This window comes from Diabrotica virgifera, chromosome 9 (assembly GCF_917563875.1).
Source record: "Diabrotica virgifera virgifera chromosome 9, PGI_DIABVI_V3a".
NCBI lineage: Eukaryota > Metazoa > Arthropoda > Insecta > Coleoptera > Chrysomelidae > Diabrotica > Diabrotica virgifera.
Window position 1 is genome coordinate 155067835 of NC_065451.1, and position 27930 is coordinate 155095764.

At 36.5% G+C, this 27930-nt stretch overlaps 2 protein-coding genes across 2 annotated transcripts in view; both read left to right on the forward strand.

Annotated features, from left to right (window-relative positions):
* LOC126892258 (catalase) overlaps positions 1–20103 on the forward strand; it is a 540038-nt gene extending 519935 nt beyond the window's left edge. The window contains exon 6 of the mRNA XM_050661766.1: positions 19914–20103. Within this exon, the coding sequence (XP_050517723.1) occupies positions 19914–20088 (175 nt within the window). The 3' untranslated portion in view covers positions 20089–20103. The remainder of the gene's footprint in view (positions 1–19913) is intronic.
* The window catches only part of LOC126892268 (catalase-like), a 290237-nt gene that overhangs the window by 253826 nt on the left and 8481 nt on the right, over positions 1–27930 (forward strand). The gene's annotated exons all lie outside the window — the stretch shown is intronic.

Below are 27930 nucleotides of genomic sequence, written 5' to 3' on the forward strand. Positions count from 1 at the left end.
TAACCGTTCATACGACGCCTCATTTGTCATTCTACCTGGCATAATCACGGAGTAGTTACATTTGTGGTCGGACGGACAGATGGACAGCCAGCCTTGGTCAAATTTCTCATCTTTAGTACCATCCTGGATTATAAGCTTTCATTCGACACCTCATTTGTCATTCTACCTGGTACAGTGACAGATGAGTTATATTCGCGGTCAGGCAGACCGACGGACCAAATTTCTCATCTTTAGTACCATCGTTGGAATATAACCGTTCATTCGACACCTCATTTGTCATTCTACCTGGCATAATGACGGAGTAGCTATATTCGCGGTCGGACGGACAGATGGACAGATAGCCTTGGTCAAATTTCTCATCTTTAGTACCATCCTTGGTTATAAGCTTTCATTCGACACCTTCTTTGTCATTCTACCTGGTACAGTGACGGAGGAGTTATATTCGCGGTCAGACAGACCGACGGACCAAATTGCTCATCTTAAGTACCATCCTTGGTTATAAGCTTTCATTCGACACCTTATTTGTCATTCTACCTGGTACAGTGACAGATGAGTTATATTCGCGGTCAGGCAGACCGACGGACCAAATTTCTCATCTTTAGTACCATCGTTGGAATATAACCGTTCATTCGACACCTCATTTGTCATTCTACCTGGCATAATGACGGAGTAGCTATATTCGCGGTCGGACGGACAGATGGACAGATAGCCTTGGTCAAATTTCTCATCTTTAGTACCATCCTTGGTTATAAGCTTTCATTCGACACCTTATTTGTCATTCTACCTGGTACAGTGACGGAGGAGTTATATTCGCGGTCAGGCAGACCGACGGACCAAATTTCTCATCTTTAGTACCATCGTTGGAATATAACCGTTCATTCGACACCTCATTTGTCATTCTACCTGGCATAATGACGGAGTAGCTATATTCGCGGTCGGACGGACAGATGGACAGATAGCCTTGGTCAAATTTCTCATCTTTAGTACCATCCTTGGTTATAAGCTTTCATTCGACACCTTATTTGTCATTCTACCTGGTACAGTGACGGATGAGTTATATTCGCGGTCAGACAGACCGACGGACCAAATTGCTCATCTTTAGTACCATCGTTGGATTATAACCGTTCATTCGACACCTCATTTGTCATTCTACCTGGCATAATGACGGAGTAGTTATATTCGCGGTCGGACGTACCGACGGACAGACAGTCTAAATTTCTCATCTTTAGTACCATCCTTGGATTATAAGCGTTCATTTGACAACTTTATTCGACAAAATTATTTCTTGGGGATTTTTTGTCCGGGATTTTTTGTGGGGATATTTTGTCCAAAAAACATTGTGGGGATTATCTGTCCGGGATTTTTTGTAGGGATTTTTTGTCCGGGGATTATTTGTCCGGGGATTATTTGTGGGGATTATTTGTGGGGATTTTTTGTGGGGATTTTTTGTCCGGGGATTTTTTGTCCGGGGATAATTTGTGGGGATTTTTTGTCCGGGATTATTTGTCCGGGGATTATTTGTCCTAGCTTCGCCCAGGGTGGAGCTCGTCGTCTGGAGTATTATGTTATAATTATTCCAAATCATTTAAAACCATTATGCGGGAGGTTTTGGGGGTCGCTGAGCACGAATTTCATGACGGCGATGGTCTCCTGTGTACCTGGTGCCCAGGGTGGAACTCGTCGCTGGAGTTTTATGTTATAATCATTAAAAATCAGTCAATAACTATTACTCTGAAGATTTTGGGGGTCGCTGAACACTAATTTCGTGTGTTCGATGGTCTCCAAGGTAACTGGTGCTTAAAGTGGAACTCGTCGTCTGGAGTTTTATGTTATAATTATTACAACTCATTTAAAACCCTTACTCGGGGAGTTTTGGGGGCCGCTGAACATGAATTTCATGAAGGTGATGGTCTCCAAGGTACTTGGTGCCCAGGATGGAACTCGTCGCCTGGAGTTTTATATGGTATAATCATACAAAATCAGTCAATAACCATTACTATGAAGGTTTTAGGGGTGGCTGGGCACCAATTTCATGTTGGCGATGGTCTTCAAGGTAGGTATATAATAATCTAAAAAATACGTGTCAAATTAAATGTTAGTGCACGTATTCATAATCAATTTATTTGTATAATATAATGAAAAAATTAATAAAAAAGTAAAATAAAATAAAAAATATATTTACTTACTTGAAGTTACACAAATTTCTCTCTTCCGGAATTTCGAAAACCAAAATTATAAAACAGCGCAGCTATAGACTGTAGATAATGAAAATTCCTTTAATACCAATCTTAAACGGCTTGATATTATAATATTATTATTTATTCTGTAATTAACAAAACTTATAAGTATAAAATATATGACTTTTTCAAAACACCAACATTAGAAACTTACTTTGCTTTAAATACGGTATCCCTTTTTAGATGTTTTTTTATAATTAATTAAAAATTTTTAAAAGAACAGAACTACATAAAAGTGTAGCTTGGAGGTATTCACATATATACTATGCTTTGTTTTTAAACCAGGAGCAGTAAAATAAAAAGACAGATTCACACCCAAGAAAGTCAATAAAAAAATCACCATATACATCTTCTTTTTTGGTTGATCATATCGGCCTTCGACGGTAATCCATCAACATTATATTATACTAATATGTCGCTAAAGAGTTCTAAAAACCACTGTTTTTTTTATATAAAAGCAGACTAGAAATCTAAAAATTAAAATAATAACGCAGAAAACACAAAAAATCGCTGATATAACTTAATTACCCTTGAAATGCCAATTATAGGATATTTTTTAGGATATAATATAGAAGTGTTTTAAGAAAAATTATTAATGAAAAATATATTTAGCGACCCCCAAAACACCGAAGTAATGGATATTGACTGATTTTGAATGAATATAACATAAAACTGCAGGCGACGAGTTCCACCCTAGGCACCAGGTACTTTGGAGACCATCGCCGACATGAAATTCGTACTCATAGACTCCAAAACCCCCCGAGTAATGGTTATTGACTGGTTTTGAATGGTTACAACATAAAACTCCAGGCGATGAGTTTCAACCTGGGCACCAGGTAACTTAGAGACCATCGCCGACATGAAATTCGTACTAAGCTTTGTACCCCCAAAACCCCCAGATTAATGGTTTTTCACTGATTTTGAATAATTATGACATAAAACTCCAGGCGACGAGTTGCACCCTGGGAACTAGGTACCTTGGAGACCACCGCCAACATTAAATTGTGCTTAGCGACTCCAAAATCCCCCCGAGTAATGGTTATTGACTGATTTTGAATGGTTATGACATAAAACCCTAGGCAACGAGTTCCTACCCTTGGCACTAGGTACATTGGGCACCATCGCCGACATGAAATTCGTATTCAGGGACCCTCAAAACCACCAGGGTAATAGTTTTTAACTAATTTTGAATAATTATAACTAAAAACTCCTGGCGACGAGTTCCACTTTAGGCACCAGGTATCTTGGAGACCATCGCCAACATTAAATTCGTGGTGAGCGATCCCAAAAACCGCCGTGTAATGGATATTGACTGATTTTTAATTATTATAACATAAAACTCCAGGCGACGAGTTCCACACTGGGCACCAGGTACCTTGGAGACCGACGCCGACATGAAATTCGTACTCAGCGACCCCCAAAACCCCCAAGGTAATAGTTTTTGGCTGATTTTGGATAACTATAACTAAAAACTCTAGGCGATGAGTTCCACCCTGGGCACCAGGTATCTTGGATGCCATCGTTAACATTAAATTCGTGGCCGGCGACCCCAAAAACACCCCGACTACTGGATATTGACTGATTTTTAATGATTATAACATAAAACTCTAGGCGACGATTTCCACCGTGGGCACCAGGTACCTTGGAGACCATCTCCGATATAAAATTCGTGCTCAGCGATCCCCAAAACCACCGAGTATAAAAATTCAACTCATCTGCGTCAATATTTCCCAAGTTCTAAATTTTTCATATTCACCTCTTCGAGATGCACTTTTAAAATGCATTTTCTTATGCACAAAAATTTTTGCCCTAGATGAATTTAGTTCACAAAGTTGCCTGACACTCTCTCTAAAATCGAATGCAAAAAGTTCCATGACGATTCATCTTACTGCACAAAATTCCTAGGTTTCGGGCTTTTTAGTGCTTCGTTGCTTCGTCTAAAATCATAAAACATATACCGGAAGAAAGGAGAACGAGCGAACTAATTCTACTATTAAAAAAAGATGATAAAAAGCAGGCAGTAAAGTACAGAGGTATCAACTTGTTAAATACTAACCTAAAACTTACAACTAAAATTCTACAAGAACTAATGATTCAGAGGATAAGTTTAGCAGATGAACAACAGGGTTTTTGTACTGAAAGCTCGTGTAAATATGCAATATTCGTCATAAAGCAAATTACTGAGAATAGTAGACCAGCATTTCTATGTTTAATTGACTTGAAAAAAGCATTTGACAGAGTAAGACTCAAAGATTCAATCCATATCTTCTTTATAATAGAGAAACTCCCCTTCTTTATAATAGAGAAACTTCGCTTATTGGCAACCGAAACCTGCTGCATTCTGCTGATGGGTTTGCTACACATTTTTCTTCATTTAGTAGGATGAGGACTACCTCTTTGACATTTGTTTTTCTTGTCTTGTTTCCTTCATCGCTATTGAATGCATATTTCTTTTCTACTGTGGTCTGAGTTTATTGTCCCAGGCATGCTTGCATATCTGTGATTTGTAGAAATTCCTATTTTTGATGTATGTTTATCCTGACGCTTAGTGGTCTTGTAGTTTATCCTATGCAGAAATTGTTGCATTCCCAGAGTATTTTGTAAATGCAGTTGTTTGACCTCACTTTTATGTTGTTGTGTTTGGTTTTGGACAGGATAGATCTGAGTGTGTTGGTTGTTTTCAATGTTGATGTGATGACTATTTCTCATTATTTTTAATTTTTCTGATAATCCCATTAAATAGGGCTTTTCATTCACAGTCATTTGTTTCGAGCTTCTGTCATGTGTTAATAATATTAATATATCTACGTCATACGTTATTGGTATCTGTAATGATACAAACCAAAGACGTATGGCGTAGATATATTAATATTATGTGACAAATGACAGAAGCTCGAAACAAATGACAGTCGATGAAAAGCCCTATATGGTATTGTTGTCATCCTTGAGTCCCTTCTTGTTGGTGTTGCTGGATTGCTTGTATTGTTTTCTTTCTTGTTCTTGAGGAATTCCTTGTTTATAAATGGCAGTGGGTAGGGGAATTTTGGGCAAAGTGAACCGTTGGGGCAAAGTGAATTATCTTTTTAAATTTTAAATTATTCGCGCCAGTAATACAGCTTCAAACGTAAATTTAATATATTTAAGTTGGTAACAGTGTGCTTACGACGAGAACACCTTTGACGAAAGCTGCTAAGTTGTGAATGAAATTTTTATTTTATCGTGGTAAAATTCTAATCTGGTAAGTGTGTAATCTAATGTATAACTCAACTAGTTATTATTACATTCAAACGTTGTTGATCTATTATGTTAGGCATCTAATTAGATATAGTTTTGCAAGAAAACGAAGATGATATGTAATGACAGTTTCACATTAACATCAAATGTCAAAAAAGTACCAGTGTGGGGTAAAGTGAAGTTTTTCACAAGGGGCAAAGTGATCCTAGGTTCACTTTGCCCCCACTATTGTGCATTTAATTAGATATAGTTTTGCAAGAAAACGAAGATGATATGTAATGACAGTTTCACATTAACATCAAATGTCAAAAAAGTACCAGTGTGGGGTAAAGTGAAGTTTTTCACAAGGGGCAAAGTGATCCTAGGTTCACTTTGCCCCCACTATTGTTTTGTAGTAGGTAGATTTGTAGAATGTGTTTATTGAAGGTTGAAGGTTAGAAACTATATTTAGTCGGGATTTGTAAATCTCGGTTTAATAATTATCCGAGATTATTTTACTAATTCTTGTATCGCCTAAAATTAAACCGGATACAAAAACTACTATAGATATATTATAAATTAGTTGTTTGCTAGAGTGAGTACACTTTTAATGTTGAGAATTTTCTCTTTAAGGTAAAATGGTTAGAACGTATGTTCGTAAAAGCAATCAACAGTATTGGTCAGAGGAATCGATGAAAAATGCTATTGATGCTGTTCGGGAGGGAACATTAAAATATAAAGCAGCTGCTACACAGTTTAATGTGCCACCAGCAACGTTATTCAGAAGACTAATACTAGATAAAACATCTGATCTGGCAGCAAAGAAAGGGCTGGGTAGATTTAGAACAGTATTTACGACAGAACAGGAAAACTAATTAAATGAGCATGTACTTGACATGGAACGACATTTGTTTGGTTTAACTATTCAAAATTTTAGGCACCTTGCCTATTAATATGCTGAAAGAAATAATAATCCGCACACTTTTTCTCAAGAAAAACAACTAGCAGGAAGAGACTGGATTTCCAAATTTATACAAAGACACCATAACAACTTATCTCTTCGAACACCGGAGGCAGCATCTGCAGCCCGAGCATCTGCATTTAATAAAGTAAATGTCCAAAAGTTTTTTGATCTTTTAAAACATCTTATGGACACACATTTTCTCCCAGTAGAATTTATAACTGTGACGAAACCGGAATTAGTACAGTTCCAAATAGACAATCCAAATTGTTATCCCTTAAAGGAAAAAAACAGGTCGGTAACCTCTCATCTGCAGAGCGAGGTACACTCATCACTGCAGAAATTTGTTTGAATGCAGCAGGTCAATATATACCACCTCTGCTGATATTCCCTCGTGTAAAAAATAATCCCAACTTCTCGAGGAGTCTACCACCTGAAAGTATAGTAGTTCCTCATCCTTCAGGTTGGATGCAAAGTGATATTTTTGCACCAACATGGTTCACACATTTTATAAAATATGCTAAGTCAACAGAAGAAGACCCAGTGTTACTTATTTGTGACGGTCATTCAATACATGTTAAAAATTTAGATTTGATTTTAATGGCAAGAAAAAGTAACGTTCACATTATTACAATTCCCCCACACAGTTCGGTCCTGGCAGGTATACTAGTTGGTGCGTATTTGTCAGCTCCAAACAAAATAGTTATTTTAGATAGTAGCTAATGAGTAAAAAATTTTTATTTTCGCATATATAAGTGTATTATAGTGCGTTCAATTATTGTACGTAAGTACTCTTTAAAATTATATAAAGCCAAGTTATTTCACTGGAATTTATTATTTATCAGAAGTCGGTTTGATACAAAAAACCCTAAACACGTTTATTCGTTATCTATAACGACATGATAAAATCACCTGTTGTAAGACAGGTCCGTATTTCAGGATTTACTTAGTTTTGAATAATAAATAAAATATGTCAAATCCGACTGCCGGGACTTCTGACTACAGGAGCGCCCAAATGGAAAACACTACTAAAACTTATTCTACTGCTTTGATTGAACAACAATTTCCAACAAAAGAACAAGCCATTGTATTCCCATCCATTGAAAACCTTAAACTTCAAGATTATCTGATTTCACTAGGAAAGTTGATCGAGCCCAAAAATATCCTATTTTCCTCAAGGCTTTCTAACAACAGAGTGTGTATGTACCTTGCAAACAAAAATGTTGTTGAAAATTTCATGAATAATTATGGAGGATCCATAGAAATTAATAACCAAAAAGTCCAAGCACGCAAACTAATCACTCCATCACAAAGGCTAATTCTGTCAAACGCTTGTCCCTCCATACCGCATGCTGTATTAATTCAAGAAATTGAAAAATTGGGCCTTCAACCCATGTCTCCCATGTCATTTCTCAAGATAAGCGCCGGTTTGCCGGAATTCAACCACATTTATAGTTTTAGACGACAAATCTTTATCACACCACCGCTTGCCCCAATACCTGAATCCATATTAATGAATTATGATAACACCAACTATAGAATTTATTTTGCACAAGATTCCTTGATCTGTTTTTCATGTAAAAGGCCAGGCCACACTGCAGCAAATTGCAAAACAATACAAGAATCAGTTTCTGAAAATTATAACCAAAACCCCCACTCCCAATCATCTTCGCAACCCATACCTTCCGAAATACTTTCAACCAACCCCTCAAAAACTCCAACCTCACAACCAATTATCAATATAGATACAACCCAGTCCACACAAAATAGCTCAAAACGCAGTTTGGATGACATTGTTACACCTCCTCTAGCGCAAGATGATAATTCAGAAAACCAAAGTCTTGAACCATTTGTTAAACCTAATGTTGCTCCAGCTAAAAAACCAAAGAAAAGTAAGGGAAAGACTCCAACTCACGTACTCATGGAACCGATCAAGGCATTCATCTCAGAGCAAAACCCTTCATTTGTTCTTGATTTTGATCAAATATCCGATCTATTTGAAAATGTTTATGGTGCACAGGACCCAGTCAGCATCATAAAAAACTACACTAGCGAATTTGAAGCTTTAGTGAAAATGCTAACAGCAATATACCCGTATTTCAAACAAAGATCGATTAAAGCTAGATGTACAAAAATTAGAAAGAAACTATTGAAGCATTTACAGATGGCTTACTCGGATACTGAGGCATCAGAGACTGAAAGTGAGTTTTCTCAAGAATAGAGTCATGAACTTCTGTGACAATCCCAAATTTCAGTTTTATTTATTATAAATGGGCTTCTCATCAATTTTGCAGTGGAACATTAACGGTTTCTATAATAACCTTCCAATGCTCCAAATAATTCTATCCAGACACAATCCAGATATAATTTGTCTTCAGGAGACTAATTTCAAAAATGAAAACATACAAGCTTTAAAAAAATTTAAAAATTACTGCAAAAACAGAACTAACCAAGATAAAGCCAGTGGTGGAGTAGCTATCTTTGTAAAAAAGTCAATTGAAACTACAGTAGTTCCTCTCCAAACTAATCTAGAAGCAATTTGCATTAAAGTTAACTCGAGTCCAAATATCTACGTTTGTAACTTATACTTACCTTCATCATCGCACGTAGACTCAGAAGCATTAACTGAACTCTTACAACAAATTCCCCAACCCAGGCTTATTTTGGGCGATTTTAATGCTCACAACTTTTCATGGGGCTCTTCTACTATAAATACCAGAGGAAGATTGCTGGAAGAGATATTTGAACAGTCCAACCTTTCAGTCTTAAACGACGGCAGACCCACTAGATTTAATATACAGAACGGTGAATCTTCATGTATAGACCTTACGATATGCGAACCAGGTCTGACCCCACAGCTCACCTGGGATAGGCTGGATTTCTTGTATAACAGTGATCACTACCCAATTTTTATTCATAACAACAAAAACCAACGTGGACGGACATTTACCCCAAAATGGAATTTAAAAAATCCTAACTGGAATCTTTTTTCAAATTTAGTCGAAAGCAGTATGACCACATTTAAAAGCACCTCAAATATAGACGAGACCCTTAAGAACATTGTTACCATTATCACAGAAGCAGCAGAAAGAGCAATAGGAAAAACTTCATACATAAAACAACGCAACCCCGTCCCATGGTGGAACCATGAATGCAAAACAGCAGTCGAATCTAGCAAAAGAGCTTTTAACAAATACAAGCGCTACAAGACTCTCGAGAATAAAATTGAATATACAAAACAACGTGCAATAGCCAAGAAGACAACTAGAAATGCCAAACGCCAGTCATGGACTCAATATGTATCAACGTTAAATGCAAACACTCCCATGACTGAAGTATGGAACAAAGTCAGAAGAATATCTGGATTAAACAGCAATCAGAATATCAAAAGCCTCGAGAGAAATGGAAAGGCAGTTACTAGTAATACTGAGATTGCTAAAATCCTTGCTAACACATACAAAAACCGATCCAGTAATATTAATTATAAAAAATCTTTCATTAATTACAAACAACATGAAGAAAATAAGAAAATTAGCATTACTCCTAACACAGATGAACCGTTAAATTTACCCATTTCTCAATTAGAGTATACGGAAGCATTATCAAATATTAAAGAAACTAGCGCTGGCCCGGACGATATTCCTAGTATTTTTATTAAACACCTTCCAGCGAGCGCTCACAAACAACTTCTAGATCTGTTTAACATTATTTGGCTTCAACACAAATTTCCTGAAAAATGGCATGAATCCATAGTAATACCTATACAAAAACCTAATAGTATTAAGACAAGTCCCGAGTCATACAGACCGATATCTTTAACATGCGCCATGTGTAAGTTACTAGAAAAGATTATTAACAATAGACTAAGATGGCACTTGGAGAGACAAGATTTGATTATTCCAGAACAAAGTGGTTTTAGAGACCAAAGGTCAACTATAGATAATATCATAGATTTGGAGAGTGACATTTCTGAAGCATTCGCACTAGGGGGTAAATGTCTAGCGGTTTTCTTTGACATATCAAGAGCTTTCGATACAGCCTGGCACGACTATATAATAAAAAAATTACATAGTTGGAACATTCAAGGTCACAGCCTATTCTTTATTAAAAATTTCCTTCAAAATAGAACTTTCAGAGTTAGGACAAATAACATAACATCAGATATAATGTATCCAGAAAATGGTATCCCTCAAGGCTCGGTTATAAGTCCTACTCTCTTCATAGTGGCAATCAATGATATCCTCAAAAACCTAAAATCGCCTGTAAAGGCACGAGTCTACGCAGATGATCTTGTAGTTTTCTGCAAAGGTAAAAATATACAAAATATATTTCGTCATACACAGAACTTTATACAAGACTTAGAAATCTGGTCACAAAAAACAGGTTTCTGTTTTTCCGCTGAAAAAACTCGCTTCATCCTGTTTTCAAAGAGAAACGTCACAAATATCCCCAACCTAAGACTATGTGATGAAAACCTAAAGCGTGCAACGTCAATTAAGTTCTTGGGCATGACATTCGAAGAAACCCTAAGCTGGAAACTTCATATAACAAATCTGATGTTATCTTGTCACAAGCGACTAAATCTTCTAAAAACTCTGGCCAATAAAGAATGGGGTGCGGATCGCCAAACACTTTTAATGTTATACAGAACATTAATCAGATCAAAATTAGATTATGGGTCTACTGTGTATTCTACAGCGGCTAAGACGCTGCTGAAAAAACTTGACAGTCTTCACAATCTCGCTTTACGTATAATATCTGGAGCTTTTCGCACAACACCAATCGAAAGTCTGTATTGTGAAGTTGGAGAACCCTCCTTAGAAGACAGAAGAGTTTATTTAAGTGTAGCATACGCCGCGAAAATCAGGTGTAACTCAAAAAACCCTACTATACAAAATTGTTTTACAGAAAAGTTCCCAAATCTCTTCATAAATAAACCAAGAACGGCCAAACCCTTCTACGCAAGAATTAGAAGCTACTTAAATCAAATAAACTATGCGTTCCCAGAATGCTTTCCTTCCAAACTGTCCTCAATTCCTCCGTGGCAAATAAAGAACCCTCAGTGCCTAACACACCTCATTTCTTTCGATAAACATTCAACAAACCCACAGTTAATCAAATCCGCCTTCAATGATATACTCCGCAATTACAAGGAGTATACACAAGTATACACCGATGCATCTAAATCAAATGAAGGCACTGGTGCTGCAGTCATAACCCCAACATCAACAAATAAATACAAACTCCCTTCAGAGTACTCTATTTACTCTGCTGAATTATACGCTCTATACCAGGCCACCCTTGCTGTCAATGCGTCCAGTAATACCAAATATATCATACTCACAGACTCTCTAAGTTCGGTACAGTCAATCCAATATGTCTACCCATCTAATCCTTTGGTCATCAAAATAAAACAAGAAGTTCATACCGCTCAACTGAATGGAAAAATTATCATATTCCTCTGGATACCATCCCATATTGGAATTCAAGGAAATGAAGAGGCAGACAACGCTGCAAAAGAAGCTGCAACTAGTGATAGTGCGGAGTGTACTGAAACATTTACGAGTGCGGATGTGAAAGCGGCGGTCAAACGTAAAGTGCGGTATATGTGGGAAGAAAAGTGGAAAGTGTCATCGGCCAAGCTACGCGAAATTAAAAAATCGATAAAACCCTGGCCAACATTACCAACAAGTCGGAGAGACCAGGTAATATTAACGCGACTCCGATTGGGTCATACGCGATTAACTAATAGTCATGTGTTTTCCTACAAACAAGAACCAAGATGTGACAACTGTGAAGAAAAGTTAACAATCAAACATTTATTGGAGAATTGCGCAGCATTAACGCCAAAGCGCATATTGTACAATATACCAAACAAACTGAGTGACATTTTAGGCCTACAGTGCAATATGTCAAATTTAAAGAGGTTCCTAAGTGCAATTAACATTTTATACAATATATAAAAACACAAATGTAATAAAAATTATTGTTCACCACTATTGTTTCGCTAATAGCCAATTTGGCTGATGCGATTTTTGTTAATAAAAAAAAAAAAAAAAAAAATTCCCCCACACACGTCTCATCGTTTGCAGCCTCTTGATGTTGCGTTTATGTTTCCGTTGAGTTCATATTATAGCCAGGGTGTTCAGAATTGGCTAAGAAATAATCCTGGTAAAGTCGTGCCGATACATGATGTAAGCGAAATATTTGGTCAAGCATATATGATAGCTGCAACACTTGAAAATGCTTTATCCGGTTTTAAAAAAACGGGAATATGTCCTTATGTCTGCATTTGCGGCTGCAGAGGTTACTGACCGTCCTCTTTTAACTCAAAATAATGACAATGGCGGTGTAGAAAATATCACTCGTGATACTGCAGATGTTGCCGACCGCTATAATGCACCCAAAAATGATCATGTTTGGGCTGGAAGTTTCAGTACGGTTAAATACTTTAGTATTTAGTACTAATAAATTTTATGGACATACTTCACAAATAAAATAAACTCGTTCAACATCTAATGAAGTTCAAGGCGCTGTCAAAAATTCAAACATTTTAGACAACTTGGTGCCATCAAGAGATGTATCGCCTATCCATAAACCCTTTAGCTCGTCACATTATCAACTGAAAAATGTTTCGGTAGCTAACGAACTCCATACCACAAGCTCAGCCAATTTTAGCCAAGCGATATCCCCAAGAGATATAATGCCTGTCCCTAAAGTAGCTCCTAAAACTGCCCTGAGAAAGGAAAGAAAAAAAATTATCTACAACGGTAATAACATCTTCCCCTTACCTTGCTGACCTAAAGGCAGAAAAATAACAACAGAAGGCAAAAATAGTGAAAAAAGAAAAAAAGTTACAGTAAAACGAAAAATTGCTGTTCCAGAATCTTCTGACTCCGAAGACCATGATGCTGAAGACTTGTGCGAAGATTCCAGTGACACGGAAACCTTCAGTGATGAAGATGCTGAAATTTTGCAAACAAATCAGCTTAGGTACTGCAGTTCCAACGAAAAATGTGTTTGCCGAAGATATTAAATTAGTTTAACTAACTAATGATAAAATAAAAAAGAATTTGTTGCCCAAGTTAAAGATCCATTCAAAAACGGGTATGAAGTAAAATTTATGAGACAGTACAGAGGAAACTGGAACATCTTCGTCTTTCCAGTGGTAGATGATCTCTCGGTAATAACTGCATCTCAAATCATGGGAAAGCTTCGCTCTAAAAGACTAAGATATTGAAAAATCCAATTTATATAGAATCTTTTATGTTTTAAGTTTGTTTAATTGTATTTCCTAATTAAATATTTAATTGATCTGGTATGTTTTACTTTGCCCCAAAAACAAAGTTCACTTTGAACTTTTTGCGACTTTTGGGAAATATGTTTACAGCATATTACATAAAACTGTTTTTTAGTTTTTAGATATTGGAATATGTAGCCAAATGGTTCTGCTATCGTATGAACAAAAAATAGTCGTAATTATTATTTTCGTATAAGTCATACAAGAATAAAAAACCGCTAAACGCCGTAAAAATGAGTGGCGCATAAAATATTCCAGCTACAAAAGATCTGATATGAATATTACGTGGCGCGAAAATGGATTTTCATTTGATGCAAAACAAAATTCTAGTTTTATTTTAAAAGATTTTTCCATAATATTTGCTAAATTTGAAGTAAACGCGCCACAAAAGAGTGACTTTGATACAGTTTGAATTTTGAAACTATTTTGTGGCGCGTTTACTTAAAATTTAACAAATATTATGGATAAATCTTTTAAAATAAAACTAGAATTTTGTTTTGCATCAAATGAAAATCCAATTTCGCGCCACGTAATATTCATATCAGATCTTTTGTAGCTGGAATATTTTATGCGCCACTCATTTTTACGGCGTTTAGCGGTTTTTTATTCGTGTATCAGGAGTTTTTCAAAGTTATTTATAAATTAAATGTATGAAGTTGAATGCAATGTTCCTCTATTACACGTCAAGCTTTATAAATGGTCACCTTTGTTGCATTATCTCCCAAATGATCTAGTGTCCATCGAATGTACACTAGATTTTTTTTTATTCGAAATAGATTGAAAAAAAATTGAGATGGCCGGTAAATGAAGTCGGATTGTCCGTTGCCAGATCAAATTTAGCGTCGTAACCACTACAACTACATAAACCATTTCGGGAATAATCGTAAATTGGATTATACTTTTGTAGCTTAAAAACTTCTAAACGGCTTAACCGATTTTGATCAGTAAACATGAGTTTGAAACGTATTGACCAGTAGTATCTGATGGATCTAAGGTCAAGTATGAAAATTGAAGCTACTACAGGAATTATTGAGCTTGAGAAACCGTTTTTCCCACAGGAAATAGATTTTATCATACTTATGAAGCCTATAACCTAAAAAATTCAAATTTTCCGGGATATGAGGTATACACCGTTAAATTCGTCTGGTGTACTTCTATAAACGCTAAGTTATTGGCGCAATTTGTAGGTTGAAATGTTGAGTAATTGTCGAAAAACCAAAATTTTCAAAGTTTAGTTTTTCAGTTTTTCGGCTATACTGAGCCGTGTGTATGTCTGATTCTGACGGCTTAGACACCATTTGAAAGCTTAAGTCAACACTATTAATTTGATGTATTTGCGGTTCTCCTGGCTCTTCTTGATCCGAATATATATACCCCCAAAACATATGCCGTTTTGTACCTACCAAGTCCTATAGCTGGCTTATGGGTGGTCAAAAGTCACAAACTACACCGGTTCTAAATCGGCCCTGACCCCCTCTTCAAACACAGAGGAAAAATATCAAATCGGTTTAACTTTCAAACACACATACATATATATCCACAAACATTTTCCCTTTTTTAAATAAAAATTAAGTCACATTTCTAAGCTCTATAACTTTTGAATGGTATAACCGATTTTCAAAATTAGACATGCGTTGGAAAGGTAATGATCAGAACTGTTAGAAGCCGCAAAGGTCGGACTTAAATTTTTGAAGTTTTTGGGAGTTTTGGGGGCCAGAACGAAAAACAGACCTAAATAGGAAGGGCCGTAAAATCGACACCCTTGGACCAAAATGGATGGTTGACATATGAATGGGTGAGTCTTTTTCTGAACTTGAAGATGGGAGTTGACACAATTTTCAATTCAGTCAGATTTAGAAAATTGAAAATTTCGTGTATATAATAGTGTCGCGTGTAGGGGGCGTATTTCTGCGCCACTGGCGAGAACTGCCGTTCTCTGGTAATTTTTTCGATATAAAACTAACAGCTTCGATAACCAATAAATCGAAAACTATTAATTTTATCAAAAAAATGTATAATGAACATTTTTTTGCTTATAATTAATATTTTTACCAGCATTTGCGGTCAAAATATAATAAAAAATTTCCACCTTCGAGATGAAGTGGCAACAACCCCATGGTAAAAGCGTCTTTCGGCATCATATAGATTTTGATCCTTGGACTATCCACTACTTATTGTCAAATTTTCAAGCAAATCTATCCATTCTGTAAAAATTGCGAAGTGAAAAATTTCAGTTCCTGGACTAATTATACTTTTGGAGCTCTATAACTTCTGAACGGTTTACCTGATGTTGATCACTAAACATGAATTTGAAACGTATTGACAAGTAGTATCTGACCAGCATCCAAGATCGAGTATGATAACTAAACGTATTACAGGAATTATTGAGCTTGAAAAACCGTTTTTCCCGTAAGAAATAGATTTGATTATACTTATGAAGCCTATAACTTAAAAATTCGAATTTTCCCAGATATGAGGTATACACCGTTAGACGCGTCCTGAGTCCTTCTACAAACGCTCAGTTATTGGTGCAATTCGTAGGTTGAAATTTTGAGTAATTGTCGAAAAACCAAAATTTTCAAAGTTTAATTTTTCAGTTTTTTGGCTATGGCGAGCAGTGTGTATGTCTCAGCTTGATCGCTTAGGCGCCACTTGAAAGCTTAACTCAACCCTATTGATTTGGTGTATTTGCGGTTTTCCTGTCTTTCCTTGAACCTAAGATATATACGCCCAAAAAATATGCTATTTTGTATCTACCTAGTCCTCTAGCTGGCTTACGGGTAGTCAGAAGTCAAAAATTAGACCGGTTCTGAATCGGCCCTCACACCTTCTTGAAACACAGAAAAAAAAAATTCAGATCGGTGTAACTTTTCCACACACATACATACATACATACATACATATCCACAAACATTTTCCATTTTTTAAATAAAAATTGAGTCATGAGTGATATTTCTGAGCTCGATAACTTTTGAATGGTATAACCGATTTTCAAAATTTAACATGCGTTGGAAAGGTAATGATCTGTGCTATCAGAAGCCGCAAAGGTTGGGCTTAAATTTTTGAAATTTTTGGGAGTTTTGGGGACGAGAACGAAAAACAGGCTTTAAATGGGAAGGGCCGTAAAATCCACACCCTTGGACCAAAATGGAGAGGTAACATATGGATGGACGAGTCTTTTCCTAAACTTTAAGATGGGATTTGGCCCAATTTTCAATTCAGTCAGGTTTAGAAAATCGAAAATTTCGTGTATATATAGTGTCGCTTGTAGGGGTGTTGTGCGCCACTGGTGAGAACTGTCGTTCTCTGTGGATTATTTGACAAATCTTAACTGGTTCAATTTGCCCCGACTTCCCCTACTAGTTTTTTGTTAAAACCTTTATTAGCAGGTTTTTGATGGCTATTTATGATGCTGAAAGATCTGCAGAAAGTTTTATGATGCTGAAAGATGGCCCCTAATTTGGACACGTAGTAAGGAGAGATCGATATAATATTCTTCAACTTATATGATGGGTAAAATCGAAGGAAGCAGAGGAATTGGTAAAAAACGGGCCTCTTGGTTTGGTTGAAGAATATCAGGAAGTGGACAGGCATAAAAAACATTATAACAGACATAAAGAAGCATTATAACAAGAACCAGGGCCAGGGCCGTAACTACGATGTTGGGGGCCCCGGGGCAAACGTGATCTGGGGCCCGCTACCAGGAGTTCTGGGGTATTTTTCCTCATTTCATCAAAAACCCATTTTTCCTCCTATGTGAACACCACACTCCCTTCTTTCTTTTGTTTTCAGCATGTCCTGCAGTAACTATAAAATTAACAGCGATAATGATTACATATCATCTGTATCTGACATTGCGGATGGATCATCAACGAATGCGTTCGATCGCTAAAATGTAAATGGTCTTACTTTGCAGCGAACGAATAACCAAGCGAACGTAAATGCACCTTAAGGTGCATTAAGCAACTGCAGTGTGAGCCAAACACACTCTGTGAAGCTGGTCAGTGTACTGGTGGGACTGATTCTAATGTGCTGATTCTATCTTACCCTTATCTTTCTTTTCAATATGCGGTACCATGTAGTTCCTTTCACGTACCAAGATGTAGTCTGGAGTAACTTGGTTAAGACAAAGTAGCTGGGAGCTGAGGCCCCTATTCCGGTTGCATTTTAGTTTTTATTTCGCCAAAATAACTAATGTCGTCAGTAACAATTTATATATTTACAAAAGGTCTCGGGGGCCCCAGCTCAGCGCCTCCTCTTCCAATGGCATTTTAGGTTTGCAATGGCAATTTTTATGTTAAGGTATCGGGGGCCCCAGCTTAGCTCAGGCCTCAGGGGCCCCTGTTCTATTCCAATTGCATTTTAGTCGAAAGGACTAATTTCCCCAGTGAAAAATTAAAACTTTTTGTTGCGTTATTTTTAAAAGGTCTTTTTAAAATTGTGTCATATATACATATTTTTATTTTCTTCGGTAAAATCTATGTCAATCTCTGTCAATCAATGTAATATCTCGGCCAATCAAAGGGGACTCCTGCGGGACGCCCGTTGGCCTGGGGCCCCGAGGCACTGCCCCGGTCGCCCCAATGGTAGTTACGGCCCTTACCAGGGCGAGAACTGCGGAAATCCTAACCGAGCTAGTAACAGCAGCAGAACGAATGGGGTTACATATAAATCAAAATAAAACCAAATTCATGGCAACTAACACAAACACAAGTGCTGGAAATGTTGACGCAGATCTAATCATCAATCACCAAAACTTCGAAGCGGTGGAAGAGTTCATATATCTAGGGACATCGGTTAACCCCAACAATAACACATCAGGGGAAATAAAAAGGCGAATAACAATTGCAAACAGGTGTTATTAGCAAAAAGCGCGTATAAGGCTGTATAAAACATTGATAGTCCCCGTTCTCACATATGGATCAGAGGCATGGACGCTAACTAAAACATATGAATCCGCTCTATCGATTTTTGAAAGAAAGGTGCTACGCAAGATATTCGGATCGGTCTGTGAGAACGGAATATGGAGGCGTAGGTATAACTTTGAACTGCAGAATATCTACAAGCATACGATTGGTGGAAAAGATTTAACCACTACAAATAAAGAGAAACCGCCTGCAGCGGGCAGGATATGTAGCCCGGGCCCCTGAATTGTATATGATAAAAAAGATTTTAACAGCACAACCCGTGAGAATCAGAAGACGTGGTAGACCAAAGCTGAGGTGGATGGATGGAGTGACACAGGATGCCGAGAAGATCGGAGTCGGCAACTGGAAAGTGCAAGCGATGGACAGAACAGAATGGCGTAGGAAGCTTGAGAAGGTCGAGGCCCTCTAAGGGCTGTAGCACCAAGATGATGATGATGATGATGGTAAGGAGGGACCGATATAATATTCTTCAACTTCTATGATGGGTAAAATCGAAGGAAGCAGAGGAATTGGTAGAAGACGGGTCTCTTGGTTTGGATGAAGAATATCAAGAAGTGGACAGGCGTAAAGAAAGCTGAGCAACTATTTAGAATAGCTCGAAACAGACAGTTTCGCCATGTTAATCACCAACGTCAAGGAGACTTGACGAAGTGTTTCGAAGAAGAAGAAGTGTTTTTTCTTCTTGAAATGCCTTTTCATTGTTGAAGTTGTTTGGGCTCTATCATATACTTTGTTTGGTTGCATATCCTGTATGTTCTTTGGTAATTAGCACATCCAGCAAAAGAAGCGAATTGTTTTTTCTTTTTCCATGGTAAATTTGATTGATTCTTCTTTATTGTTGATGTCAGTCAGGAATTTATTTAATGCTACTGGTCCGTGAGGCCAAAAAGAGAACACATCATCTACATATCTCCACCATACTGTAGGTTATTGGTCTTGCTCGAAATATAATGTGCCATTATGGCACATTATAATGCAATAATATTATTTTCTTATGGCAATATAATCTGCCATAAGAAAACTGTTTCAGAACCTAGTTTTATTTATATAACCGTATTTTTTGTCTAGTAATGAAATAGTATGAGCTTTGTACTGTTGCCGCTGTTTACATCCTAATAATACCTGTTATTTGTTTAATCTATCTAATCTATTATTATTGATTTAGTATATTACTCAATGATTTGCTTTTGGTTTTACTTTTTTTGTTTGATTTTGCTTGGTTTACTTTTATTTATTACTGATAAAAATTATCTAACAATAATTATTTTTTTAAGATACGACACTGGAGATTCTGACAACTTTAGCCAGGCTCGTATATTCGTGCAGAAGGTTCTAAACAAAGAGCAACAATACAGATTGGTCTCCAACATAGTCGGGCATCTATCCGGAGCTCTGGCCTTTTTTGAGGTTTTATTCATCCTTTATCCATGTCTTGCGGTCCTTTACTAACTTTTTCATTTGTTGATGTGTTTTTCCTTTTTCCTGTCTAATTTCTGTAATCTGATCAACCCATGTTTTCCTTGGCCTTCCTGTTCTTCTTTTACCGTATCTTTTTGATTCCATCACCTGCTTTGGTAGTCTTCTCTGATCCATTCTGTTAATGTGTCCATACCATTTTATTTACTTTTTGGATCTTTGTTATTATCGAATTCTGTTTCAGTCTTTGTCTGATATCCTCATTTCTTATTCCGTCCAATTTCGTTTTTCCTGCTGTTTTTCTCAACTGCTTCATCTCGGCTGCGATTATTGCCTATTTTTACATTGTTTACTCATGTCTCACTTGCATATATATTAAAGTTGGTACAGATATTTCATTGTATAGGCACCTTCAGTTTTATTTCTTTGTCTATTTCTTCCTTTCCAAATATTCTTTTATTTAGTGCACAGTAGATCTTATTGGCTTTTTTCGCTGTGTATGAAATTTCTTGGTCTAGCTTTCCATCCTCCGATATTATTAATCCAGGTATTCAAACGTCGAGACTGTTTCTATAATTTTGGTTTTGCACCTGAACATCGTTTGGTTTATTTCTTACCTTTTCTTTTGTGTTACTATCATGGTCTTCGTTTTCTTTTCATTTACCTCCATTTTCAGATTTTCTATTTCTTCCACCCACATATTGATTAATTTTTGCATTTTCTCTTTTTCTTCTGCTATTATTACTAGGTTATCTGCATATAGTAATCCCTCCATTCTCTCTGGCACTAAATTCCTATGCCCCATTATTGACTTTAATTACCTTGACCTTCTTTTAGGGCTCTTCATTACTCTGTTCATTACTTATACATATGAATAAAACTGGGCTGAGACTGTCCCCTTGTTTTATTCCTCTCTCTAGGTTTATTATCGGCGATCTGTTACGTTTATTTGTACTTTCGCGTGTACGCTTCTATATGTACTTTTTGCCACGCTTATTATCTTTTGCGGGATGTGCAGGTCTACCATTACTGACCATATTATTTCTCTATTTATAGAATCAAAAGCAGCTTTAATATCTATAAACGTAATATATAAGTCTTCTCCTATTGCGTTTTTCTTTCAATTATATTGTATATATATATATTATGTATATATTATCTGTTGTTCCTCTTTCCTTCCTAAAAGCCGCTTGTTCTTCTAGTCTTCCTGAATATACCACCTTTATATTTTACAATATTGAAAAATTTTATTATAAAAAGTTGTTCGCAATTAAAAACTATGTTTAAATATGCAATTATATCATTCCAGTTGAAATATTGTGAACTATAAAGGTACTTAACTCTTAGAGAGAAATTCATATTTTTCGACATACCTCGTATAAAGTTGGTAAAATGTGATATATTACGATTGAATCTTCGTTTTGAGATAATGCAGAGCTTTTTATAAAGAATCTGATAAGAATTTTATAAAGAATTTTTTCGTAAAATTAAAAAATTAATAATAAAATAGTTATTATAATTGTAACAAAATGATGTTGGTTATCGGTAATTTGAGAAATATTTGGAAACATTAATTTTTTAAAAATGAATAACCATTTTCAAATTCGTTGCAAAACGAAAATACAGCCGAACGATATTCCAGTCCAATCAGAGAGTGCTGCAAGCACCTCTACCGGTTTCGAAACTTATTAGTCTCTCATCAGGAGGCACATATGCTGCTCTCCCTGATCCAACCAAAACAAACCCCAGCGTGCAGTCCCGAATTGCAACGAACGAAATGGCATAGATGCCCTAGCGGCAACTGCTAGCAAAAGACTAAGTTTTCACTCTAATGGCATATAACATATCCCACCAGAATGAAAACAATGGGAACCTTCTCTGGTTACACCTCCGAGGCTTCTACAATTTGCAAGCCATACGGATGCTGAGACTAAGGAAGATGAGGGAATTCTACAATTTACAATTCACGTCACATCTGCTCAGCGCGGTAAAGTTCCAACGAGACTGGTTCCCTTCATACTCCACACAGAGTAAATGTAAATCAAAAATGAATAACCATTTTCAATTTCGTTGCAAAACGAAAATACAGCCGAACCATATTCCAGTCCGATCAGAGAGTGCTGCAAGCACCTCTACCGGTTTCGAAACTTATTAGTCTCTCATCAGGAGGCACATATGCTGCTCTCCCTGATCCAACCAAAACAAACCCCAGCGTGCAGTCCCGAATTGCAACGAACGAAATGGCATAGATGCCCTAGCGGCAACTGCTAGCAAAAGACTAAGTTTTCACTCTAATGGCATATAACATATCCCACCAGAATGAAAACAATGGGAACCTTCTCTGGTTACACCTCCGAGGCTTCTACAATTTGCAAGCCATACGGATGCTGAGACTAAGGAAGATGAGGGAATTCTACAATTTACAATTCACGTCACATCTGCTCAGCGCGGTAAAGTTCCAACGAGACTGGTTCCCTTCATACTCCACACAGAGTAAATGTAAATCAAAAATGAATAACCATTTTCAATTTCGTTGCAAAACGAAAATACAGCCGAACCATATTCCAGTCCAATCAGAGAGTGCTGCAAGCACCTCTACCGGTTTCGAAACTTATTAGTCTCTCATCAGGAGGCACATATGCTGCTCTCCCTGATCCAACCAAAACAAACCCCAGCGTGCAGTCCCGAATTGCAACGAACGAAATGGCATAGATGCCCTAGCGGCAACTGCTAGCAAAAGACTAAGTTTTCACTCTAATGGCATATAACATATCCCACCAGAATGAAAACAATGGGAACCTTCTCTGGTTACACCTCCGAAGCTTCTACAATTTGCAAGCCATACGGATGCTGAGACTAAGGAAGATGAGGGAATTCTACAATTTACAATTCACGTCACATCTGCTCAGCGCGGTAAAGTGAATTGTAAATTGTAGAATTCCCTCATCTTCCTTAGTCTCAGCATCCGTATGGCTTGCAAATTGTAGAAGCCTCGGAGGTGTAACCAGAGAAGGTTCCCATTGTTTTCATTCTGGTGGGATATGTTATATGCCATTAGAGTGAAAACTTAGTCTTTTGCTAGCAGTTGCCGCTAGGGCATCTATGCCATTTCGTTCGTTGCAATTCGGGACTGCACGCTGGGGTTTGTTTTGGTTGGATCAGGGAGAGCAGCATATGTGCCTCCTGATGAGAGACTAATAAGTTTCGAAACCGGTAGAGGTGCTTGCAGCACTCTCTGATTGGACTGGAATATGGTTCGGCTGTATTTTCGTTTTGCAACGAAATTGAAAATGGTTATTCATTTTTGATTTACATTTACTCTGTGTGGAGTATGAAGGGAACCAGTCTCGTTGGAACTTTACCGCGCTGAGCAGATGTGACGTGAATTGTAAATTGTAGAATTCCCTCATCTTCCTTAGTCTCAGCATCCGTATGGCTTGCAAATTGTAGAAGCCTCGGAGGTGTAACCAGAGAATGTTCCCATTGTTTTCATTCTGGTGGGATATGTTATATGCCATTAGAGTGAAAACTTAGTCTTTTGCTAGCAGTTGCCGCTAGGGCATCTATGCCATTTCGTTCGTTGCAATTCGGGACTGCACGCTGGGGTTTGTTTTGGTTGGATCAGGGAGAGCAGCATATGTGCCTCCTGATGAGAGACTAATAAGTTTCGAAACCGGTAGAGGTGCTTGCAGCACTCTCTGATTGGACTGGAATATAGTTCGGCTGTATTTTCGTGTTGCAACGAAATTGAAAATGGTTATTCATTTTTGATTTACATTTACTCTGTGTGGAGTATGAAGGGAACCAGTCTCGTTGGAACTTTACCGCGCTGATCAGATGTGACGTGAATTGTAAATTGTAGAATTCCCTCATCTTCCTTAGTCTCAGCATCCGTATGGCTTGCAAATTGTAGAAGCCTCGGAGGTGTAACCAGAGAAGGTTCCCATTGTTTTCATTCTGGTGGGATATGTTATATGCCATTAGAGTGAAAACTTAGTCTATTAATTTTTTATTTACAAGGATGTAATTACATATTAAAATTAAAATCGTATATTGTTAAATATAAAAGTACTTTATCCTTGAGTTAAATTCCTATTTTTTGACTTATCTCGTATAAAATTGATAAGCTTTGATATCTGATGGTTTATCTGGCTTATTTTGTATCTTAGATTTAAGACCATTCAGAGCATTTCATGAAGATCTTTTTTCGTAAAATTGATAACAAAAATGTTTCCCATATGGTTCGAAGCCACGCAGACATATAATACTGTATAAGTGCTCAAAAAAATTTATTTTGAATTTTCAAATTGTAATGTCTGACAGGGCCGTAACTACCATTGGGGCAACCGGGGCAGTGCCTCGGTGCCCCCGGCGAAGGGGGCCCCGCGATTGTAATCGCGTTATACTGCCTACTACATTATAGCCGAAGAATGTAAGTAACATCATATGTTGTATATTTTTTATGAAAACAGAAAAGATGTTATTTTGATGGTAAATATTTAGCTTAAAATAATGTGATTTCAAATTTTTTTTGTGTTGGTCAACTAAAATAGCAATATGTAGGTAGGTACAGGAAACTTCAGTCATGGAGTACATTAAAATGCGTTTTCAAGTGGTTAAATATCAATTTTCCCGGACTCCTTCTGCTGGGTGATTAACCCCAGACCCCCCGGTAGGGGCCCCCAACATCGTACTTATGGCCCTGATTTAATGACATATTCGAATTCAGCATAATCAAAAAGCAAATAGAAACATTTTTGAAAAAAGTAAAATGATGAATTCACCAATATCTTTTAAAGTTATTTAATATAAAACAGTTTTATTGTTTAAAGAATTAATAAACAATTAGAGGCATCTGTGAGTAGAACTTTTCACTTTAAGATAAGATAAATAAACTAACAAAAAATGTTTTAGAAAAATATAAGCTTGTTTGATTTTTTCCGAAACCGAAACAATGCAAGTTTTTCTACATTGACTTCCCTAAAGCGTAAGTGTTAAAATTCCTTATCTTACCGTTTATCTGTTGAGAGATTGTCCAATGATTACACAAGAAAAGTCGTCAATAATTGTTAAATAAATCCGTACCAAACTGATGCAACTATAACCGTAAAACAACACAAACATAAATAACATTCAATGCAAACAACCAATATGAAATTATTGGCGATAATATTGTATCGAAATACTAAAATTAGGTAAAGAACAGAGAGAAAGGAAACCCATTTTTAGATTTAAAAATATTGTTCTTAAATTCGGCAAATTGCAATTCTAATATCGTTCAATAGTCACGTACAAAGCATTATACATATAGTTTATTGTCGCTCTCATAAAATTTCGGTAGGCCGGAAGGAATTAAGTTTCTAGATATTATGAGATGATTCGCTTGGCAAATACATCTAGTTAGAAATTTTTACGTTTTTAAATTTAAACAGACAACGTAAAAATAATATAACAATAACAGTTTTTACATAATATCAGATGACAAAATGGGGCCCTTAAGCGATTGGGGCCCCCCGCAAGCTTCATGCTGCGGGGCCCTCTGTTACGCCCCTGAGATTGTGCATTGCACTGAGAAAGTAAATGCTTTGTTTTTAATTCTAACAAATACTCATATTACTTTTCAATAAAAATAAAAATACAACATTATAGTATTGTTCTAGTTCTAAATAAAAATTGATTTTAATTAATATTGTCGATCGTCAAGGTGTACCTAATCTAATCTTAAGTGATAGGTACCTAAGTTATATCAGTGTATCTATTTGGTTAAAGTAAAATAATTTTTATATTAATAAACGTGATTGTAAAACTTTTTTGTTTAAAATCTGACCTGTATAATGACAAATAATGATAACTGTTCTCGCCGAAAAGCTCTCTATAATAATTAATGTATGTAATGTATAGTATACATTAAATTAAAATACCTAAATAAGAGGGCGGCAAAATTGTCCTCCGCACCGGGCAGCCGACACTCACGCTACGCCACAGAATCTATATCATATAGATATCCAGTGGATAGTGGATAGTATCCATATAAAGTGGATCCAGTTTTTTTGTAGCATCATCAAGGCACGTCAATATGCTCGTTTTATATGCAATGATGATGCTGCAAAATATCTCGATCCGTTTTTATATGGATATCACATATTGGCTCCTTTGCATGTGTAGAAGCCGAGTTACTATCGATAAAGCGTCGAAAAATACTTGACTGTGAAACAATGTTGCGCCTCATAGCGCGCCATTAAAATATCGATATCTTGGCCAAAAATAAACTTACGAACATTTTCTTAAGCTCAAATTATTCCTTTTGAGTCCTTCTATCATTGCTGTTAATTAAAGTGTAAATGTTTATAGCTCAAACTTACTTGAAACCCTTATAAATAAATTATTGTACAATTTTTTTAAGAAAATTATTACTTCAAATGGATATAACTTTAAAACAAATAAAGATCAAGGAATATAACAAATTCTGTTTGGAAGCCTATTAATGAAGCTTTAAGATAATACCTTCCAGTGCTCATTTGCATGCGTAGAAGCCGAGTTACGATCGATAAAGCTTCGAAAAATACTTATTTTGCAATTTTCAATTTGGATTGTGCACTAATTTTACAATATCTTGAGTTCTAATTGTTGAATATCAGCAGCCAAAAATCCATAAGAAACCGTGGAGTTTGTCCATCAGAAGTGAAAATTACACGGTGACGCCTCTGGCGCCTAGATTACATTGGCTAATATTATCGATATAATTTTGTTTGCAATCATTAGCAATAACCTTGAAACGACAAAGCAACAGTTTATATTTGAATGTGAAAAATTTATGTTTTTAAATGTCACGTAAGTACCTACATAGGTACCTATTTTAAACACAGTCTTTGATTGTTTAAATTAGATAAAAGCTGTATCTAGAAATAAAGATCTGATTTCGACATGTTCTCCAATATACAGTGAGGACGTTTGAGTCTCTCTAGAAGCACTAGAGAAGAATACAGAGAATTGAGAAAAACCATGAAAAGAAAATGTAGAAGCAAAAAGAGAAAATACAACGAGAACAAACTGAAAGAAATAGAAGAAAAATTTCAAAAACAAGAAATAAGATCATTCTACCAGGAAGCAAAAAAAATGGAAAGAGGATATCAAAAAAACAACCCATATATGAGAGATGATAAAGGGATGTTGCTAAATGAGCCTGAAAAAATAATGGAAAACTGGCAAAACTATTTCACAGAACTGCTAAATAAGAGCGAAGTACAAAAGGAAACAAACCATGAAATTGAAGATGATCAGATAGCAATAGAAATACCCACAGAACAAGAAATAAAGAACGAAATAAAGAGCTTGAAAAATAACAAAAGCCCAGGAATAACAGAAATATCGGCCGAAATGATAAAATCAGGAGGGAAAAGACTACAGAAAGAGATATATGACCTTATAAAAAGAATATGGGAAGTAGAAAAAATGCCAGAAGAGTGGACCATAGCAAGAATATGCCCTATACATAAAAAAGGTGATAGAATGCGATGCGAAAACTACAGAGGCATCGCACTATTAGAAATAGTTTACAAAATCTTGGCACAAAGTATAAGAAAAAGGCTAAGTCATTATTCGGAAAAAATACTGGGGGAATACCAGGCAGGTTTTAGAAACAACAGATCAACGACTGACCAAATATTTGCCTTAAAAGAAATACAGACTACCTGTTACGAACATAAAACAGTACTATATGCTTTGTTCATAGACTTTAAGCAAGCTTACGACACAGTAAATAGACAGCAGATGTACGAACTGATGAAAGAATTGGGGATACCAAGTAAAATTGTCAGGATGATAAAGATGACGATGGAAAACACAACAAACGAAATAGCTTGGAGAGGGTATACA